This window comes from Mobula birostris, chromosome 1 (assembly GCF_030028105.1).
Source record: "Mobula birostris isolate sMobBir1 chromosome 1, sMobBir1.hap1, whole genome shotgun sequence".
Taxonomy (NCBI): Eukaryota; Metazoa; Chordata; class Chondrichthyes; order Myliobatiformes; family Myliobatidae; genus Mobula; species Mobula birostris.
Window position 1 is genome coordinate 4,104,210 of NC_092370.1, and position 15,910 is coordinate 4,120,119.

The 15,910-nt window shown below is 43.9% G+C and overlaps 1 protein-coding gene across 3 annotated transcripts in view; it reads left to right on the plus strand.

Moving 5' to 3' along the window:
• The first annotated feature begins 1,777 nt into the window (after positions 1-1,777).
• cfap418 (cilia and flagella associated protein 418) overlaps positions 1,778-15,910 on the plus strand; it is a 39,543-nt gene continuing 25,410 nt past the window's right edge. Inside the window, exons 1-3 of one of the 3 annotated variants that reach the window (XM_072275133.1) lie at positions 1,778-1,929; positions 6,002-6,095; positions 15,009-15,064. In XM_072275133.1, coding sequence (XP_072131234.1) covers positions 1,796-1,929; positions 6,002-6,095; positions 15,009-15,064 — 284 coding nt within the window. In that variant the 5' untranslated portion in view covers positions 1,778-1,795. Of the gene's footprint in view, positions 1,930-3,149; positions 3,235-6,001; positions 6,096-15,008; positions 15,065-15,910 lie in introns of those variants that run through there. The other 2 variants (XM_072275804.1, XM_072276414.1) reach the window with 2 other exon arrangements.

Sequence of the window (15,910 nt, forward strand, 5' to 3'; positions counted from 1 at the left end):
GCAAACCTGAATCTGGCACTACTAGGCTGCAAGTCCCGGTGGAGTTGTCACCTTAAAGAAAATTGCAAAATCAAGTCCAGTTGACCAAATACTGTTTTAACTGGCTACAGGCCAAATAGCTTCAAACCCCTAAAACAAAAACTGGTAGCTGGCACAATCCAAAACACGTGCTCCTGTTCATTTTTTAAAGGTGTCTTTTGCCAAAAGCAATAGGAATGTTCCTCAAGTAAACCAGAAGACTATAAGACATAGGAGCAGAATTAGGCCTTTTGGCTTATTTATCATCCCTCTCAACCCTATTCTCTTGCCTTCCCCACCCCTGGAACCTTTGACACCCTGACTAATCAAGAACTTATCAACCTTCACTGTATATACACCCAATGACTTGGTCTTCAGTGTCTGTGGCAATGAATTGCGCAGATTAACCACTGTCTAACAAAAGAAATTCCTCCTCACTTCTGTTCTAAATGGATGTCCCTCTGTTCTAAGGCTGTGCCCTCTGACTCCCCCACTATCCTCTTCACATCCACTCTATGGAAACATCTCAATATTTGATAGGTTTTCATTGAGAAATCCTTCATTGAGATACTTATTCATACTCCACCAGTGAGTACGGGCCTAGGAAAAGGAAGGAAAGGAAACTGCCTTTTAAAGGCATGAGACAGCATAGGCCATGAACTTTTTGTTGTTGATGTTTCTGTAGCAGGCAATTTCTTTTTTATGAGGTCAAGTTGCTAGCTCAACACTCAACCCAGCACAGATGGAAAGCGGGCTGGGGAGGCAGGCTGGGTTCGAACTCAGGAGCCTTCACTCCAAAGTCCAGTGCTGATGCCACTACGCCACCAGCCAGCTGAGGACAAACCCAGAGCTATGTGTTAATCCCTTCATTCCTGGAATAATTCTTGTGACTCTCCTCTGAACCCACTGCAATGGCAGTGCATCTGTTCTTAGGTAATGGGCCCAAAACTGCTCACAATACTCCAAGTGCAGTCTAAAACCTCAGCATTACATAGTTCCATTTTATGGGAGGTTTTCTTTTGACTTCTGCAGGCTGATTTGATGAAGCCTCAGAGAACAGGAGTTTGAACTAAAGCAAGAGAAGTCAGCTGCCCTTCCTGCAGAAGAAATCCAATCCCCTTCCTCCAAACTTGTATTCACAGCCCCATATACACTCAGTAGCCATTTGATTAGGTACCCCCGTCCCTATAAAGTGACCACTGAGTGCATGTCCGTGGTCCTCTGCTGTTGTAACCCATCCACTTCAAGATTCAACATGTTGTGCATTCAGAGGGGCTCTTCTGCACATCACTGTTTAATTTATAGTAATTTATAGTTTTATTCCTATGTATCGCAATGTACTGCTGCTGCAAAACAACAAATTTCACGACATATGCGGATGATATTAAACCTGATTCTGATTCTCATTCTAATCGTGACCCTTCTTCCTATTATTTGTTTTACAAATTTATTCAACGTATAACAATGTCAAGCAAAGCAAATTAATGAAATGCATTTGTTCTAAGATAAGTCTTTAATTTCACAGGCTAACTACCTATTCTGTGCTTTCACTCCACACGCTGACCGACAGTCCCACCGACACGGAGACAGCCCGCTCGCTTTGCCGCCGTTCCCAGCCGCCTGTTGCCAAGGCAACGTGCGCGCTCCCAGCACCCCCCCCCACCCCCCCCCCCCCCCCACCGCGCTCCGTTCGCGTGCGAGCTCAGCCCGTACGTCGAGACGTGAAATATGAACGCGCGCGTAATGACGCTGGCTCCAGGCAACCGGCGAGGTCGCGATGGCGGACGACCTGGATGAGCTGCTGGACGAAGTGGAGCTGCGGTTCTGCAGAGGCGGCTCTGCGGCGGCGGGGGCGGGCCGCGAGGGGGAGGAGAGGACGGGCGGAAGCCCGGTCAAGGAGGTGAAAATCAGGTTAAACCCCAGAATTGTGTCTCTGTGGGAGCGAGGGGTTGGGGGAGCGATTCCTGAATGAAAGGCCCTGACAGGTGGGACCAGCAACACACTCAACCTCAACATAAACCATAGAGGTTCTGCAGGTGCTGGAAATCCGGAACGACACACACAAAATGCTGTAGGAACTCAGCAGGACGGGCGGCATCTATACACAGTCAAATATTTGGGACGAAACTCCTCGTCTTGAAGAAGGGTGTCAGCCCGAAACATTTCCATAGATGCTGCCTGACCTACTGAGTTCCTCACCTCAACACAATTGATGTAGACAGGAGCATGTGGACCGCCCCCCCCCCACAACCTTCCTTAAACTCTGTCCCGCTCTTTTGCTGCCATTGAGAGGAAGGTTGTTGTCTGGACACCATGTCATTGAGCTCTCTATCTCCTTACAATACTTCAACTCATTGCTATTTCATATATAAGGTCATAAGACAAAGGAGCAGAATTGGGCATTCAGCCCATCAAGTCTGCTCTGCCATTCCATCATGTCTGATTTATTATTCTATTCCATTCTCCTGCCTTCTCCCTGTAACCTTTAATAACCTGACTAATCAAGAACCTCTTTTGTAAACATACCAATGATTTGACCTCCACAGCCATCTGGAGCGATGAATTCCACAGATTCACTACCCTCTGGCTAAAGAAATTCCTCCTCATCTCTGTTCTAAATGGACTTTTCTCTATTCCAGGGCTGTGCCTTCTGGCCCTAGACTCCCCCACTGTAGGAGACATCCTCTCCGCAGATATATAGCCCACTACTGTCGTATCACCTGCAGACTTGTAGATGGATTAGTGCAGAATCTGGCCACGCAGTCATGAGTGTACAGTGGGTGGAACAGGGGGGTGGTGCTGACGACTCAGCCTTGTGAGACACCAGTGTTTAGAATAATGGTAGCAGAAGTGTTGCTTCCTGATTGTCAGGAAATTGAGGATTCAGTTGCAGAGGGAGGCATTGACTCAGTTGCGGAGTTTAGTGATGAGTTTGCTTTAGTAATAGTATTGAAGGCCGAGCTGTAGTCGATAAACAATTGTCTGACGAGCTGACCAGATGCTGTTCTTTCTCCTGGTAATACTTTTCCTTCCTTCCATCTCCTGCATTTGCATCTTAAAATTTGTTGCATCACTGACTTTCATTACTGTTGAGATCACTGACCTGAAACATTATGTGCTGCTTTTCAGAGACGTTGTCTTGTCCTGTGGATTTCTAAAGTTCAAAGTAAATTTATTGTCAAAGTCCATGTACGTCATGATCCTGAGGTTTCAAAGGTACATTTAATGTCAGAGAAATGTATACAATATACATCCTGAAATGCCTTTTCTTCGCAGCCATCTGGAAGGAAAAATGGAAGATCAGATTATTATTTAAATGGTAAAATATTGCAGCATACTGCTGTGCAGAGTGTCTTGGGAGTGCTTGTGCATGAATCACAAAAGGTTGGTTTGCAGGTGCAGCAAGCTATCAAGAAGGCAAATGGAACATTGGCCTTCATTGCTAGAGGGTTTGCATTTAAGAGCAGGGAGGTTATACTGCAACTGTACAGGGTACTGGTGGGGCCGCATCTGGAGTACTGTGTGCAGTTCTGGTGTCCTTACTTGAGGAAGGATATACTGGCTTTGGAGGCAGTACAGAGGAGGTTCACCAGGTTGATTCCTTGAGATGATGGGGTTAGACTATAAGGAGAGATTTAGTTACCTGGGACTGTACTCACGAAAATTCATAAGAATGAGAGAAGATCTTATGGAAACATATAAAATTATGAAAGGGATAGATGAGATAGCGGCAGGAAAGTTGTTTCCACTAGTAGGTGAGACTAGAACTAGTGGACATAGCCTCAAGATTCAGGGGAGTAGATTTAGGACAAAGATGAGGAACTGCTTTTCTCAGAGGGTGGTGAATCTGTGGAATTCTCTTCGCAATGAAGTAGTGGAGACTTCCTCAGTAAATATATTTAAGACCAAGTTGGGTAGATTTTTGCATAGTAGGGGAATTAGACGTTATGGGGAAAGGCAGTTAAGTGGAGATGAGTCCATGGTCAGATCAGCCATGAATACCGGAGCAGGCTTGACAGGCCAGATGGCCTATTCCTGCTCCCCTTTCTTATGTTTCCTTTCCCCTTTGCTCTGTTGAACCTGCCAAGTATTTCCTCTATTTTTATTCCTGATGAAAATTTTCAGCCCAAAACATCAACTATTTATTCCTCTCCATAGATGCTGCCTGGCCTGCTGAGATTCTGCTGCATTTTGTGTGTGTTGCTCTGCATTTCTAGCATCTGCAAAATCTCTTGTGTCCATAATATTTTGTGTTTAGATAAATGCTAGTATTAATTTGTTTAATCTGCGTACAAGTCACAGTCCATGTAGATTATGGGCATTAGGGAGAGGAAATAGTCACAGAAAGTGCTGAAAATACTCAGGATGCGTCTGTGGATGAGAAATGGAGTTAATGTTTCAGGTCAATGGGCTTTCATCTGAACAAAGGTAAATTAGAAATCAAACTTCTGAAGTTGTAGGGAGGTGGAGTGTGTCTGTGAAAGAACGAGTGACCTTGTGACCGGCTGGGTATGATGTCTATCTGAGATAGAAATAGCAAAAGAATAAGGACAAGAGAGAGCAAATTTGAGATGCAAAACACTACAGAGCCAAGAAATTTAAAGTAAAAAGAATTCTGGAAATGTTTAGCAGATAAGTCAAAAAAAATCTAAGTTAACATTACAAAATGTGACCTTTCATCACCTCCCTCTAGTACCTCTCCACCTTCACTTTCTCTCATTGTCCACTCCCCTCTTCTCTCAGATTCTTCCTTCTTCAGCTTTCTACCTCTTCTCAGAAAGGCGACGTCTATTATTAAGGACACCTAGCACTCAGGACTTGCCCCCTTCTCATTATTACCATCAGGGAGGAGGTACAGGAGCCTGAAGGCACACACTCAGCAATTCAGGAACAGCTTCTTCCCCTCTGCCATCCAATTCCTAAATGGACATTGAACCCATGAACACTACCTCACTTCTTTTTTATTATTTATGTTCTTGCACTACTATATTAAATTTAACTATTTAATTAATTTAATTAACTAATTTAATTTGATTGTGTGAATAGTCAGAGGCTTTTTCACAGGGCTGAATAAGGTGCTTGGAAGTAGGTCAGGGGTAAGATTTTTACACAGAGAGTGGTGAGTGCGTGGAATGGGCTGCCGGCAACAGTGGTGGAGGCGAATACGATAGGGTCTTTTAAGAGATTCCTGGATGGGTACATGGAACTCAGAACAATAAAGGGCTATGTGTAACCCTGGGTAATTTCTAAATTAAGTACATGTTCAGCACAGTATTGTGGGCTGAAGGACCTGTACTGTGCTGTATGTTTCTATGTTACACATACACTTACTGTGATTCATTTATTTTTTTCTATATTTATTGCCTATTTCATTGTACTACTGCCACTAATTTTACAAATTTCGTGACATATCCCAGTGATATTAAACCTGATTCTAATTCTGATTCTTCCTATCACCTCCCAGCTTCTCACTTCACCCTTCCCCACCAACCCCCCCGCAATCCCTTACCTGGTCTCACCTATCACCTGCCAGCTTGTACTCCTCCCACTCCACCCCCCCCCGCCTTCTTATTCCGGCTTCAGCCGCCTTCTTTTCCAGTCCTGAAAAAAGATCTCAGCTCAAAATGTCAACTATTTAATCTGCTGAACTCAATGGGCTAGAAGGGCCTGTTACGTGAAATAAATAAATAAATTTGCCACTTAACCATTGAAATTTGCTATTGGAGCAAATTTTTGCATGATGGCTTCTTAATTTTTTGTGACCATGAGAAGAATTTCTTTGTCTCCTAAAGAATGTGAAAATTTCTGTTTGTAGAGTAGGTTCTGACTAATCTGAGTTATTGCTGTTTTACATTTTGATTTTAAACATTTGGAAGTTATAGATGTTGCTCACATGTTGCTGTGAAATATTTGGTGCTAGATTTCATTCATCACACTTGCTCTCATATCGATTGACTTTGACATATTTTGTTCTGGTTTTCAGCTCACCTTCAGATGAAACTTTCCAGGAAGAAGATGATTTAAATGATCTTATTAACGATATTTTTTATGATGATCCAAGTATATCAGACCTTTCTGTAAGTGATATGAAATTTGTTTAATGCAAACTCACCTAAAGAAAATGTCCAGGATAAGTTTAGATAACATTTTTATGTATTTAAAAATTATTATATACAATGATTTTTGTTCATTTTAAAGTTGTTGTACAATAGTTATTGTACTGTACTTTTATTTGGAAATGCGGGGTGGAATAGGCTGTTCCAACCCTTTGAGCCGCAAGCCCAGCAACCCTGATTTAGCCCTAAACCAATCGTATTAATGATTGTAAACTGAATTTACGATGACCAGTTAAACTACCAGTACATCTTTGAACTGTGGGAAGAAACCAGAAAAAACGCACACGCTCATGGGGAAGACGTAGAGACTCCTTAGGGAGAACATAGGAATTGAACTCTGAACTCCAACGCCCTGAGCTATAATAGTGGCATGCTAACTGTTATGCAGCTATGGCATGGAGATACAGCAATCTTCTCAGTTTATGATGAAGCATTTTTTAATTTACGCTATGGTTTATTTTTACAGTAATTATCTGCCTTCTGGTCCCTGTCACATGCTTCACTTGAAAATTTTGAGCATTTGCTGAACATAAGACCTAGGAATAGAATTAAGCCTTTTGGCCCATGGAGTCTGCAGCTTCGTTCCATCATGGTTGATTTATTATCCCTCTTAATCCCATTCTCCTACCTTCTCCGTGTAACCATTGTCACCCTGATTAATCTATCAACCTCCACTTTAAATATAAGACCATAAGGCATAGGAGCAGAATTAGGCCATCTGGCCAATCGAGTCTGCTCCACCATTCAATCATGGCTGATCCTTTTTCTTCTCCTCCTCAACCCCAGTTCCCAGCCTTCTCCTCATAATCTTTGATGCTCTGTCCAGTCAAGAACCTATCAATCTCTGTCTTAAATACACCCAACGACCTGGCCTCCACAGCTGCATGTGGCAACAAATTCCACAAATTCACCACCCTCTGGCTAAAGAAATTTCTCCACATCTCTGTTTTGAAAGGGTGCCCCTCTATCCTGAGGCTGTGCCCTTTTGTCCTAGACTCTCCCACCATGGGAAACATCCTTTCCACACCTACTCTGTCTAGGCCCTTCAACATTCAAAAGTTTTCCATGAGATCCCCCCTCATCCTTCTGAATTCCAGCAAGTACAGACCCAGAGCCATCAAACATTCCTTGCATGATAACACTTTAATTCCTGGAATCATCCTTGTAATCCTCCTCTGGACCCTCTCCAATGTCAGCACATCTTTTCTAAGATATGGGGCCCAAAACTGTTCACAATACTCAAGGTGAGACCTCACTAGTGCCTTATAAAGCCTGAGCATCACATCCTTGCTCTTGTATTCTAGACCTCTTAAAATGAATGCTAACATGGCATTTGCCTTCCACTCCACCGACTCAACCTGAAAGTTAACCTTTAAGGTGTCCTGCACAAGGACTCCTAAGTCCCTTTGCGTTCTCAGATTTTTGGACTTTCTCCCCATTTAGAAAATAGTCCGCACATTTATTTCTACTACTAAAGTGCATGACCATGCATTTTCCAACACTGTATTTCATTTGCCACTTTCTTGCCCATTCTCCTAATCTGTCTTAAGTTCTTCTGCATCCTACCTGTTTCCTCAACACTGCCTGCCCCTCCACCATTCTTCGTATCATCTGCAAACTCGGCAACAAAGTCATCTATTCCATCATCTACAGCATAAAAAGAATCGGTCTCAACACCGACCTCTGCGGAACACCACTAGTCACTGGCAGCCAACCAGAAAAGGATCCTTTTATTCCCAATGTCTTGGACTTCACAGCCATCTATGGCAATGAATTCCATGGAGTCGCAATTTTTTAGAAATTATTCCTCACCTCTGTTCTAAATGATTGCCCCTCAATTCTGAGGCTGTGCCCTCTGGTCCTGGAGTGCCTTGCACCTCCCCACATCCACTCTATCCAGACCTTTCAATATTTGATCGACTTCAATGAGGTCCCCTCTCATTTTTCTAAACTCCTGCGAGCACAGTCCTAAAGCTCTTCATATGTTAACCTCTTCATTCCTGGGATCATTTTCAGGATTCTCTTCCAGTGGTCCCCAACCACTGGGCCGCAAAGCGTGTGCTACCAGGCCATGAGGAAACGATATGATTTGGGGATATGAAACGATATAAGTCAGCTGCACCTTTCCTCATTCCCTGTCATGCTCAGTGTTGAACTGGAACGCACACAAAGTCATCAGTCGGTCATTAACCTACAACTACTCAATCAGTAAGAAACAAACGTCACTTGAGAGTTTCTTTGGAAGAGATGATAGGGGACATAAAAGGCCTAACGATGATGATAACGCAGACAGCTGAGGCCGAGACCGCAAAAAAAAAAGAAAGCTTCCTTCAACAGAAAATACAACGACTCATACATAAAATATGGCTTTTTGCAACCAGTGACTCGCACGCTTCAAGGCCCCTGTGTGTGATATGTGGAGACAAGTTGTTTAATGAGGCAATGAAGCCCTCAAAACTGCTTCGGCACCTTGAGTCCAAGCACCCTGCACTTAAAGACAAACCCAACTGAGTTTTTTGAGCAGAAAAAACGTGAGCAAGTGGGACAGAAGCAAGTGCTGAGAGCCACCACCTCCACAAATGCTGCTGCTCTGAGAGCGTCGTACTTAGTGGCTAGCCGTATTGCTAAGGCTAATTCCCATTCCCATTCTGACATGTCTATCCACGGCCTCCTCTACTGTAAAGATGAAGCATCTCCCCCATTTCACGTACATCTGCTCTCACTCCATCCTCCCGCCACCCCACTAGGAATAGGGTTCCCCTGGTCCTCACCTACCACCCCACCAGCCTCCGGGCCCAACATATTATTCTCCGTAACTTCCGCCACCTCCAATGGGATCCCACCACTAAGCACATCTTTCCCTCCCCCCCCCCCTCTGCATTCCGCAGGGATCGCTCCCTACGCAACCCCCTTGTCCATTCGTCCCCCCCATCCCTCCCCACTGATCTCCCTCCTGGCACTTATCCGTGTAAGCGGAACAAGTGCTACGCATGCCCTTACACTTCCTCCCTTACCACCATTCAGGGAACCAAACAGTCCTTCCAGGTGAGGCAACACTTCACCTGTGAGTCGGCTGGGGTGATATGCTGCGTCTGGTGCTCCCGATGTGGCCTTTTATATATTGGCGAGACCCGACGCAGACTGGGAGACCGCTTTGCTGAACACCTACGCTCTGTCCGCCAGAGAAAGCAGGATCTCCCAGTGGCCACACATTTTAATTTCACATCCCATTCCCATTCTGACATGTCTATCCACGGCCTCCTCTACTGTAAAAATGAAGCCACACTCAGGTTGGAGGAACAACACCTTATATTCCGTCTGGGTAGCCTCCAACCTGATGGCATGAACATCGACTTCTCTACCTTCCGCTAATGCCCCACCTCCCCCTCGTATCTCATCTGTTACTTATTTTTATACACACATTCTTTCTCTCACTCTCCTTTTCCTCCCTCTGTCCCTCTGAATATACCCCTTGCTCATCCTCTGGGTCCCCCCTCCCCCCACCTGTCTTTCTTCCCGGACCTCCTGTCCCATGATCCTCTTGTATCCCTTTTGCCTATCACCTGTCCAGCTCTTGGCTCCATCCCTCCCCCTCCTGTCTTCTCCTATCATTTTGGATCTCCCCCTCTCCCTCCAACTTCCAAATCCCTTACTCACTCTTCCTTCAGTTAGTCCTGACGAAGGGTCTCGGCCTGAAACGTCGACTGTGCCTCTTCCTAGAGATGCTGCCTGGCCTGCTGCGTTCACCAGCAACTTTTATGTGTGTTGCTTGCTAAGGCTGAGAAGCCTTTCGCTGTAGGTGAAGAATTGATTCTGCCTGCTGCCAAGGACATGTGCCGTGAACTGCTGGGAGAAGCTGCAGCTCCTCCCCGGTGAATCATCCATGTCAGCGCAGGAAGAAGTTCAACTCCTCGAGCTTGCAAATGACAGTGGGGTGAAAAGTATGTTTGACATAACATCTCTGCTGGCATTCTGGAACAAAGTCAAGGCTGAATATCCTGAGATAGCCACGAAAACGTTGCTTCCATTTCCAGCGTCATATCACTGCGAAGTGGGGTTTTCTGCAATGAATGCAACAAAAACTAAATTACAGAATAGACTGGACAAAAGGAACCCCCTTCGAGTATCACTATCTCCCATCACCCCTCGATAGGACCGTCTTGTTGCAGGAAAACAAACCCAGGGCTCCCACTGATTCAGCGATATTGGTGTGTTGCAATGATTTTATATGTTCATACGGAGAAAATATGTGCTGTGTGCTTAATATCCAAACGTTACTTAAAATATCCCTATATTCATGCGAGGAAAATATGCGCTGTGTGTTTAATATTAAATTCGTTAGGTAAACCCTTTTAGAAACGAAATTGAGTGTATTAGCCACTTATAAGTGACTTATAGTTGACTTATCACCTATATTCCGGGTGTGATTAACACCTCCCTCCCCCCGGTCGGCCAGTCCGCAAGAATATTGTCAATATTAAACTAGTCCGCAGTGCAAAAAAGGTTGGGGACCCCTGCTCTATGCTTTTCCAGTACATGTTCTAGCTATTTGAGATTTCCTCCTAGAATACAATACCCATTAATTTTTGGTTCTGATTCAAACCAGACTGCCAGCGAGCCAGTTGCTGACTCAAAGTCAAACATAACAGTGGGTTTGAACAGACTCAATCAATTTCTGATGGATTCGCAACTACCAAAAATAGCACATGCAAAATTCTTTAAACCACGCCTAGTTTCTAGGCGAGAAACCTACCTCGAGCATGACAGGGAACCCAATCTTTGGGAGCACAATAGAATTTCAATTGAACAAAATACGAAGTGGCTTACTACTACTAAACTGCACGTGGATTTAATTTTAGTTTAAAATAAATACTTGGTTGATTATCACAAACTGACTTTCGCATCAATGATGTTTGAAGCTAGATGAACGCATGGAGGGAAATAAAAACACATTTACACCGTTGAATTTAGATACAAATTTGCACTGTGGTGTGTAAACTTTGCCATATTCTTTGTTAAGTATTGCATGTAATGAATTAGTACTGATAGCACACTGGCTTAAGAATATAATGACTAAGGTTTAAAGCTTATGTCCTTCTGAAGGGTCATGCAGCCATGTAAATTCACATTTAAACAGCAGGACTAAACAGATATAAACTATTCATTAAAAGGGTTAGCAAACATTAGAATATGTTAGCAAAGTTGCAGAGAAGCTTGTGTTATGTAACCATTTGCTATAAGCATTCAAAAGAGATGTGAGTGCAGCAAGCTATGCAAGCTGTAGTTAATTCATTCTTCGGCGCGTAATTGAAAATAGACCAGTACAACACCTCTACTGTAGCTGCCTCTACCAGCATTGCATGGTTGATAGTTGCAATTAAATGCAACATAATAAATTCAAAATCCAATATAGAAATGAAATTCAGCAGGTCAGGTGAATAGAGCGATAGAGCAGTGAAAGAAGTGCATGGAGTAAAGCCAGATCTAACATACAGAGAGGCTTTGAGGAAAGAGAAGCAAAATAAAGGGTGTAAAGACAGTAAGGTAGAAGGGCTGAAGTGTGTGTACCTCAATGCAAGAAGCATCAGGAACAAAGGTGATGAACTGAGATACATGGAATTATGATGTGGTGGCCATTACAGAGACTTGGCTGGAACCAGGGCAGGAATGGATTCTCAATATTCCTGGATTTCAGTGCTTTAAAAGGGATAGAGAGTGGGGGAAGGGGAGGAGGGGTGGCATTACTGGTCAGGGATACTGTTACAGCTACAGAAAGGGTGGGTAATGTAGCAGGATCCTCTTTTGAGTCAGTATGGTTAGAAGTCATGAACAGGAAGGGAGCAGTTACTCTATTGGGGGTATTCTATAGGTCCCCTGGTCGCAGCAGAGATACCGAGGAGCAGATTGGGAGGCAGATTTTGGAAAGGTGCGAAAATAACAAGGTTGTTATCATGGGTGACTTTAACATCCTTGATATTGATTGGCACCTGATTAGTTCCAAGGGTTTGGATGGGGCAGAGTTTGTTAAATGTGTCCAGGAGGAATTCCTGTCACAGTATGTTGACAGGCCGACTAGGGGGAATGCCATACTAGATCTAGTACTAGGTAATGAACCGGGTCAGGTCACAGATCTCTCAGTGGGTGAGCATCTGGGGGACAATGACCACCCTCCCTGGCCTTTAGCATTATCATGGAAAAGGATAGAATCAGAGAGGACAGGAAAATTTTTAATTGGGGAAGGGAAAATTATGAGGTTATAAGGATAGAACTTGCGGGTGTGAATTAAGATGACGTTTTTGCAGGGAAATGTACTGTGGACATGTGGTCGATGTTCAGGGATCTCTTGCGGGATGTCAGAGATAAATTTGTCCTGGTGAGGAAGATAAAGAATGGTAGGGTGAAGGAACCATGGGTGACAAGTGAGGTGGAAAATCTAGTCAGGTGGAAGAAGGCAGCATACATGAGGTTTAGGAAGCAAGGATCAGATGGGTCTATTGAGGAATATAGGGAAGCAAGAAAGGAGATTAAGAAGGGGCTGAGAAGAGCAAGAAGAAGGCATGAGAAGGCCTTGGCGAGTAGGGTAAAGGAAAACCCCAAGGCATTCTTCAATTATGTGAAGAACAAAAGGATGACAGGAGTGAAGGTAGGACCGATTAGAGATAAAGTTGGGAAGATGTGCCTGGAGGCTGTGGAAGTGAGCGAGGTCCTCAATGAATACTTCTCTTCAGTATTCACCAATGAGAGGGAACTTGATGGCGGTGAGGACAATGTGAGTAAGGTTGATGTTCTGGAGCATGTTGATATTAGGGGAGAGCAGGTGTTGGAATTGTTAAAATACATTAGGACAGATAAGTCCCCAGGGCCTGACGGAATACTCCCCAGGCTGCTCCACGAGGCAAGGGAAGAGATTGCTGAGCCTCTGGCTCGGATCTTTATGTCCTCGTTGTCCATGGGAATGGTACCGGAGGATTGGAGGGAGGCGAATGTTGTCCTCTTATTCAAAAAAGGTAGTAGGGATAGTCCGGGTAATTATAGAACAGTGAGCCTTACATCTGTGGTGGGAAAGCTGTTGGAAAATATTCTTAGAGATAGGATCTATTCCCATTTAGAGAATCATGGTCTGATCAGGGACAGTCGGCATGGCTTTGTGAAGGGCAGATCATGTCTAACAAGCCTGATAGAGTTCTTTGAGGAGGTGACCAGGCATATAGATGAGGGTAGTGCAGTGGATGTGATCTATATGGATTTTAGTAAGGCATTTGACAAGGTTCCACACGGTAGGCTTACTCAGAAAGTCAGAAGGCATGGAATCCAGGGAAATTTGGCCAGGTGGATTCAGAATTGGCTTGCCTGCAGAAGGCAGAGGGTGGTGGTGGTGGGAGTACATTCAGATTGGAGTTTTGTGACTAGTGGTGTCCCACAAGGATCTGTTCTGGGACCTCTACTTTTCGTGATTTTTATTAACGACCTGGATGTGGGGGTAGAAGGGTGGGTTGGCAAGTTTGCAGACGACACAAAAGTTGGTGGTGTTCTGGATAGTGTAGAGGATTGTCGAAGATTGCAGAGAGACATTGATAGGATGCAGAAGTGGGCTGAGAAGTGGTAGATGGAGTTCAACCCAGAGAAGTGTGAGGTGGTACACTTTGGAAGGACAAACTCCAAGGCACAGTACAAAGTAAATGGCAGGATACTTGGTAGTGTGGAGGAAGAGAGGGATCTGGGGGTACATGTCCACAGATCCCTGAAAGTTGCCTCACAGGTGGATAGGGTAGTTAAGAAAGCTTATGGAGTGTTAGCTTTCATAAGTCGGGGGATAGAGTTTAAGAGTCGCGAGGTAATGGAGCGGCTCTATAAAACTCTGGTTAGGCCACACTTGGAGTACTGGGTCCATTTCCGGTCGCCTCACTATAGGAAGGATGTGGAAGCACTGGAAAGGGTACAGAGGAGATTTACTAGGATGCTGCCTGGTTTAGAGAGTATGGATTATGATCAGAGATTAAGGGAGCTAGGGCTTTACTCTTTGGAGAGAAGGAGGATGCGAGGAGACATGACAGAGGTGTACAAGATATTAAAAGGAATAGATAGAGTGGATAGCCAGCCCCTCTTCCCCAGGGCACCACTGCTCAATACAAGAGGACATGGCTTTAAGGTAAGGGGTGAGAAGTTCAAGGGGGATATTAGAGGAAGGTTTTTTACTCAGAGAGTGGTTGGTGCGTGAAATGCACTGCTTGGAGGCAGATACATTAGTGAAATTTAAGAGACTACTAGACAGGTATATGGAGGAATTTAAGGTGGGGGGTTATGTGGGAGGCAGGGTTTGAGGGTGTACTGTGCTGTACTATTCTATGATCTATGTTCTATGTAGGTGCATCTATAGCAGGAGTTCCTAACGTAGGGGCGACGGACCCTTACTTAGTGGTATTGGTCTGTGACACAGAAAAGGTTGGGAATGCTTGATCTACAGAGAAGAATAAAGAACCGACATTTCAGGCCTAGAGCCTTTGTCAGGGCCACTCTTCATCAGATCCTGTTGAAGGATCTCGGCCCAAAGCATCGGCTCTGTATTCCTCTCCATAGATGCTACCTGACGTGCTGAGTTTCTCCTGCATTTTTTTGCTTGTGATTTCCAGTATCTGCAGAATCTCATGTTGCAAGTTGTCTTTCCTATGAATTCACAAAATTCAGCATGAAAATACTAAAATATGTCAAAATATGCTTTTGCTGGTGGCATTAAGTGGACATTTACAGATGTTCTAGGTTTAGACCCATTTTGTGTTCATTCCAATGCTGGAAAAAATTTTTAATAATGTTTAGTTTAGATTTTTATTATTTCTATCAGTTGAAACATCACTCATTGTTTTATGTTGTTTTCAGATGTCAAGCCCAGGAGCAGTAACAAATTGTGTAGGTCAGAGGGCCAAAGGTACAAAGTAAGTTTAAAGATTTTAAGAAAGGCCAAAAGGCCTGTTTCTGTGCTGTAGTTTTTCTATGGTTTCTATGGTTTCTATTACATTCTATATACAGATTTAATGTTGGTAATCATAGGTGGCAATGGTTAAATGTTAATTGTTTAATTCTGATTGATACAGTTCTGTTCAAACTGCTTAATGTCAGCCTGTTTATTCCTGGTCACTTCACCCACTTTTTCTGCTGAATAGACCACAATAATATGAAAGAAAAAAATTCTTGCTTTTAATTATATATTGGAAACTTGCCCAACAACTTGATAATATTTTACCCTTTTATATTGCATTAGTAGAATATCCCTCTACATGCAGCAGATTAGCATGAGTAGAGGATTGGTTAACTAATAGAAAGCAGAGAGTTGGGATATCTTGCCCTTCTAATGCCCAAGTTCACAATATATGCACCCAACAGAGGAGATAACCCAAAATTATAGGGTGGGAGTACATACAGGCCCTTCAGCCCACAATGCTGTGCCAACCTTTTAACCTACTCTAAGATCAATCTAACTCTTCTCTCCTACATAACCATCAGTTTTTCTACCATCCATGTACTTATCTAAAAGTTCCTTAAATGTCCCTAATATATCTGCATCTATCACCACCCCTGTCAGCATGTACCACACTCCCTGTGTAAAAAAGAAACTTACCTCTGACATCACCCCTATAGTTTCCTGCAGACACCTTAAAATTAGGCCCTCTTGTATGAGCCATTTCCACCCTGGGAAAAAGCCTCTTTCCATCTTGTACACCTCTATCAAGTCACCCCTCATCCCCCTTTGGTCCAAGAGAAAAGCCCTAGCTTGCTCAACC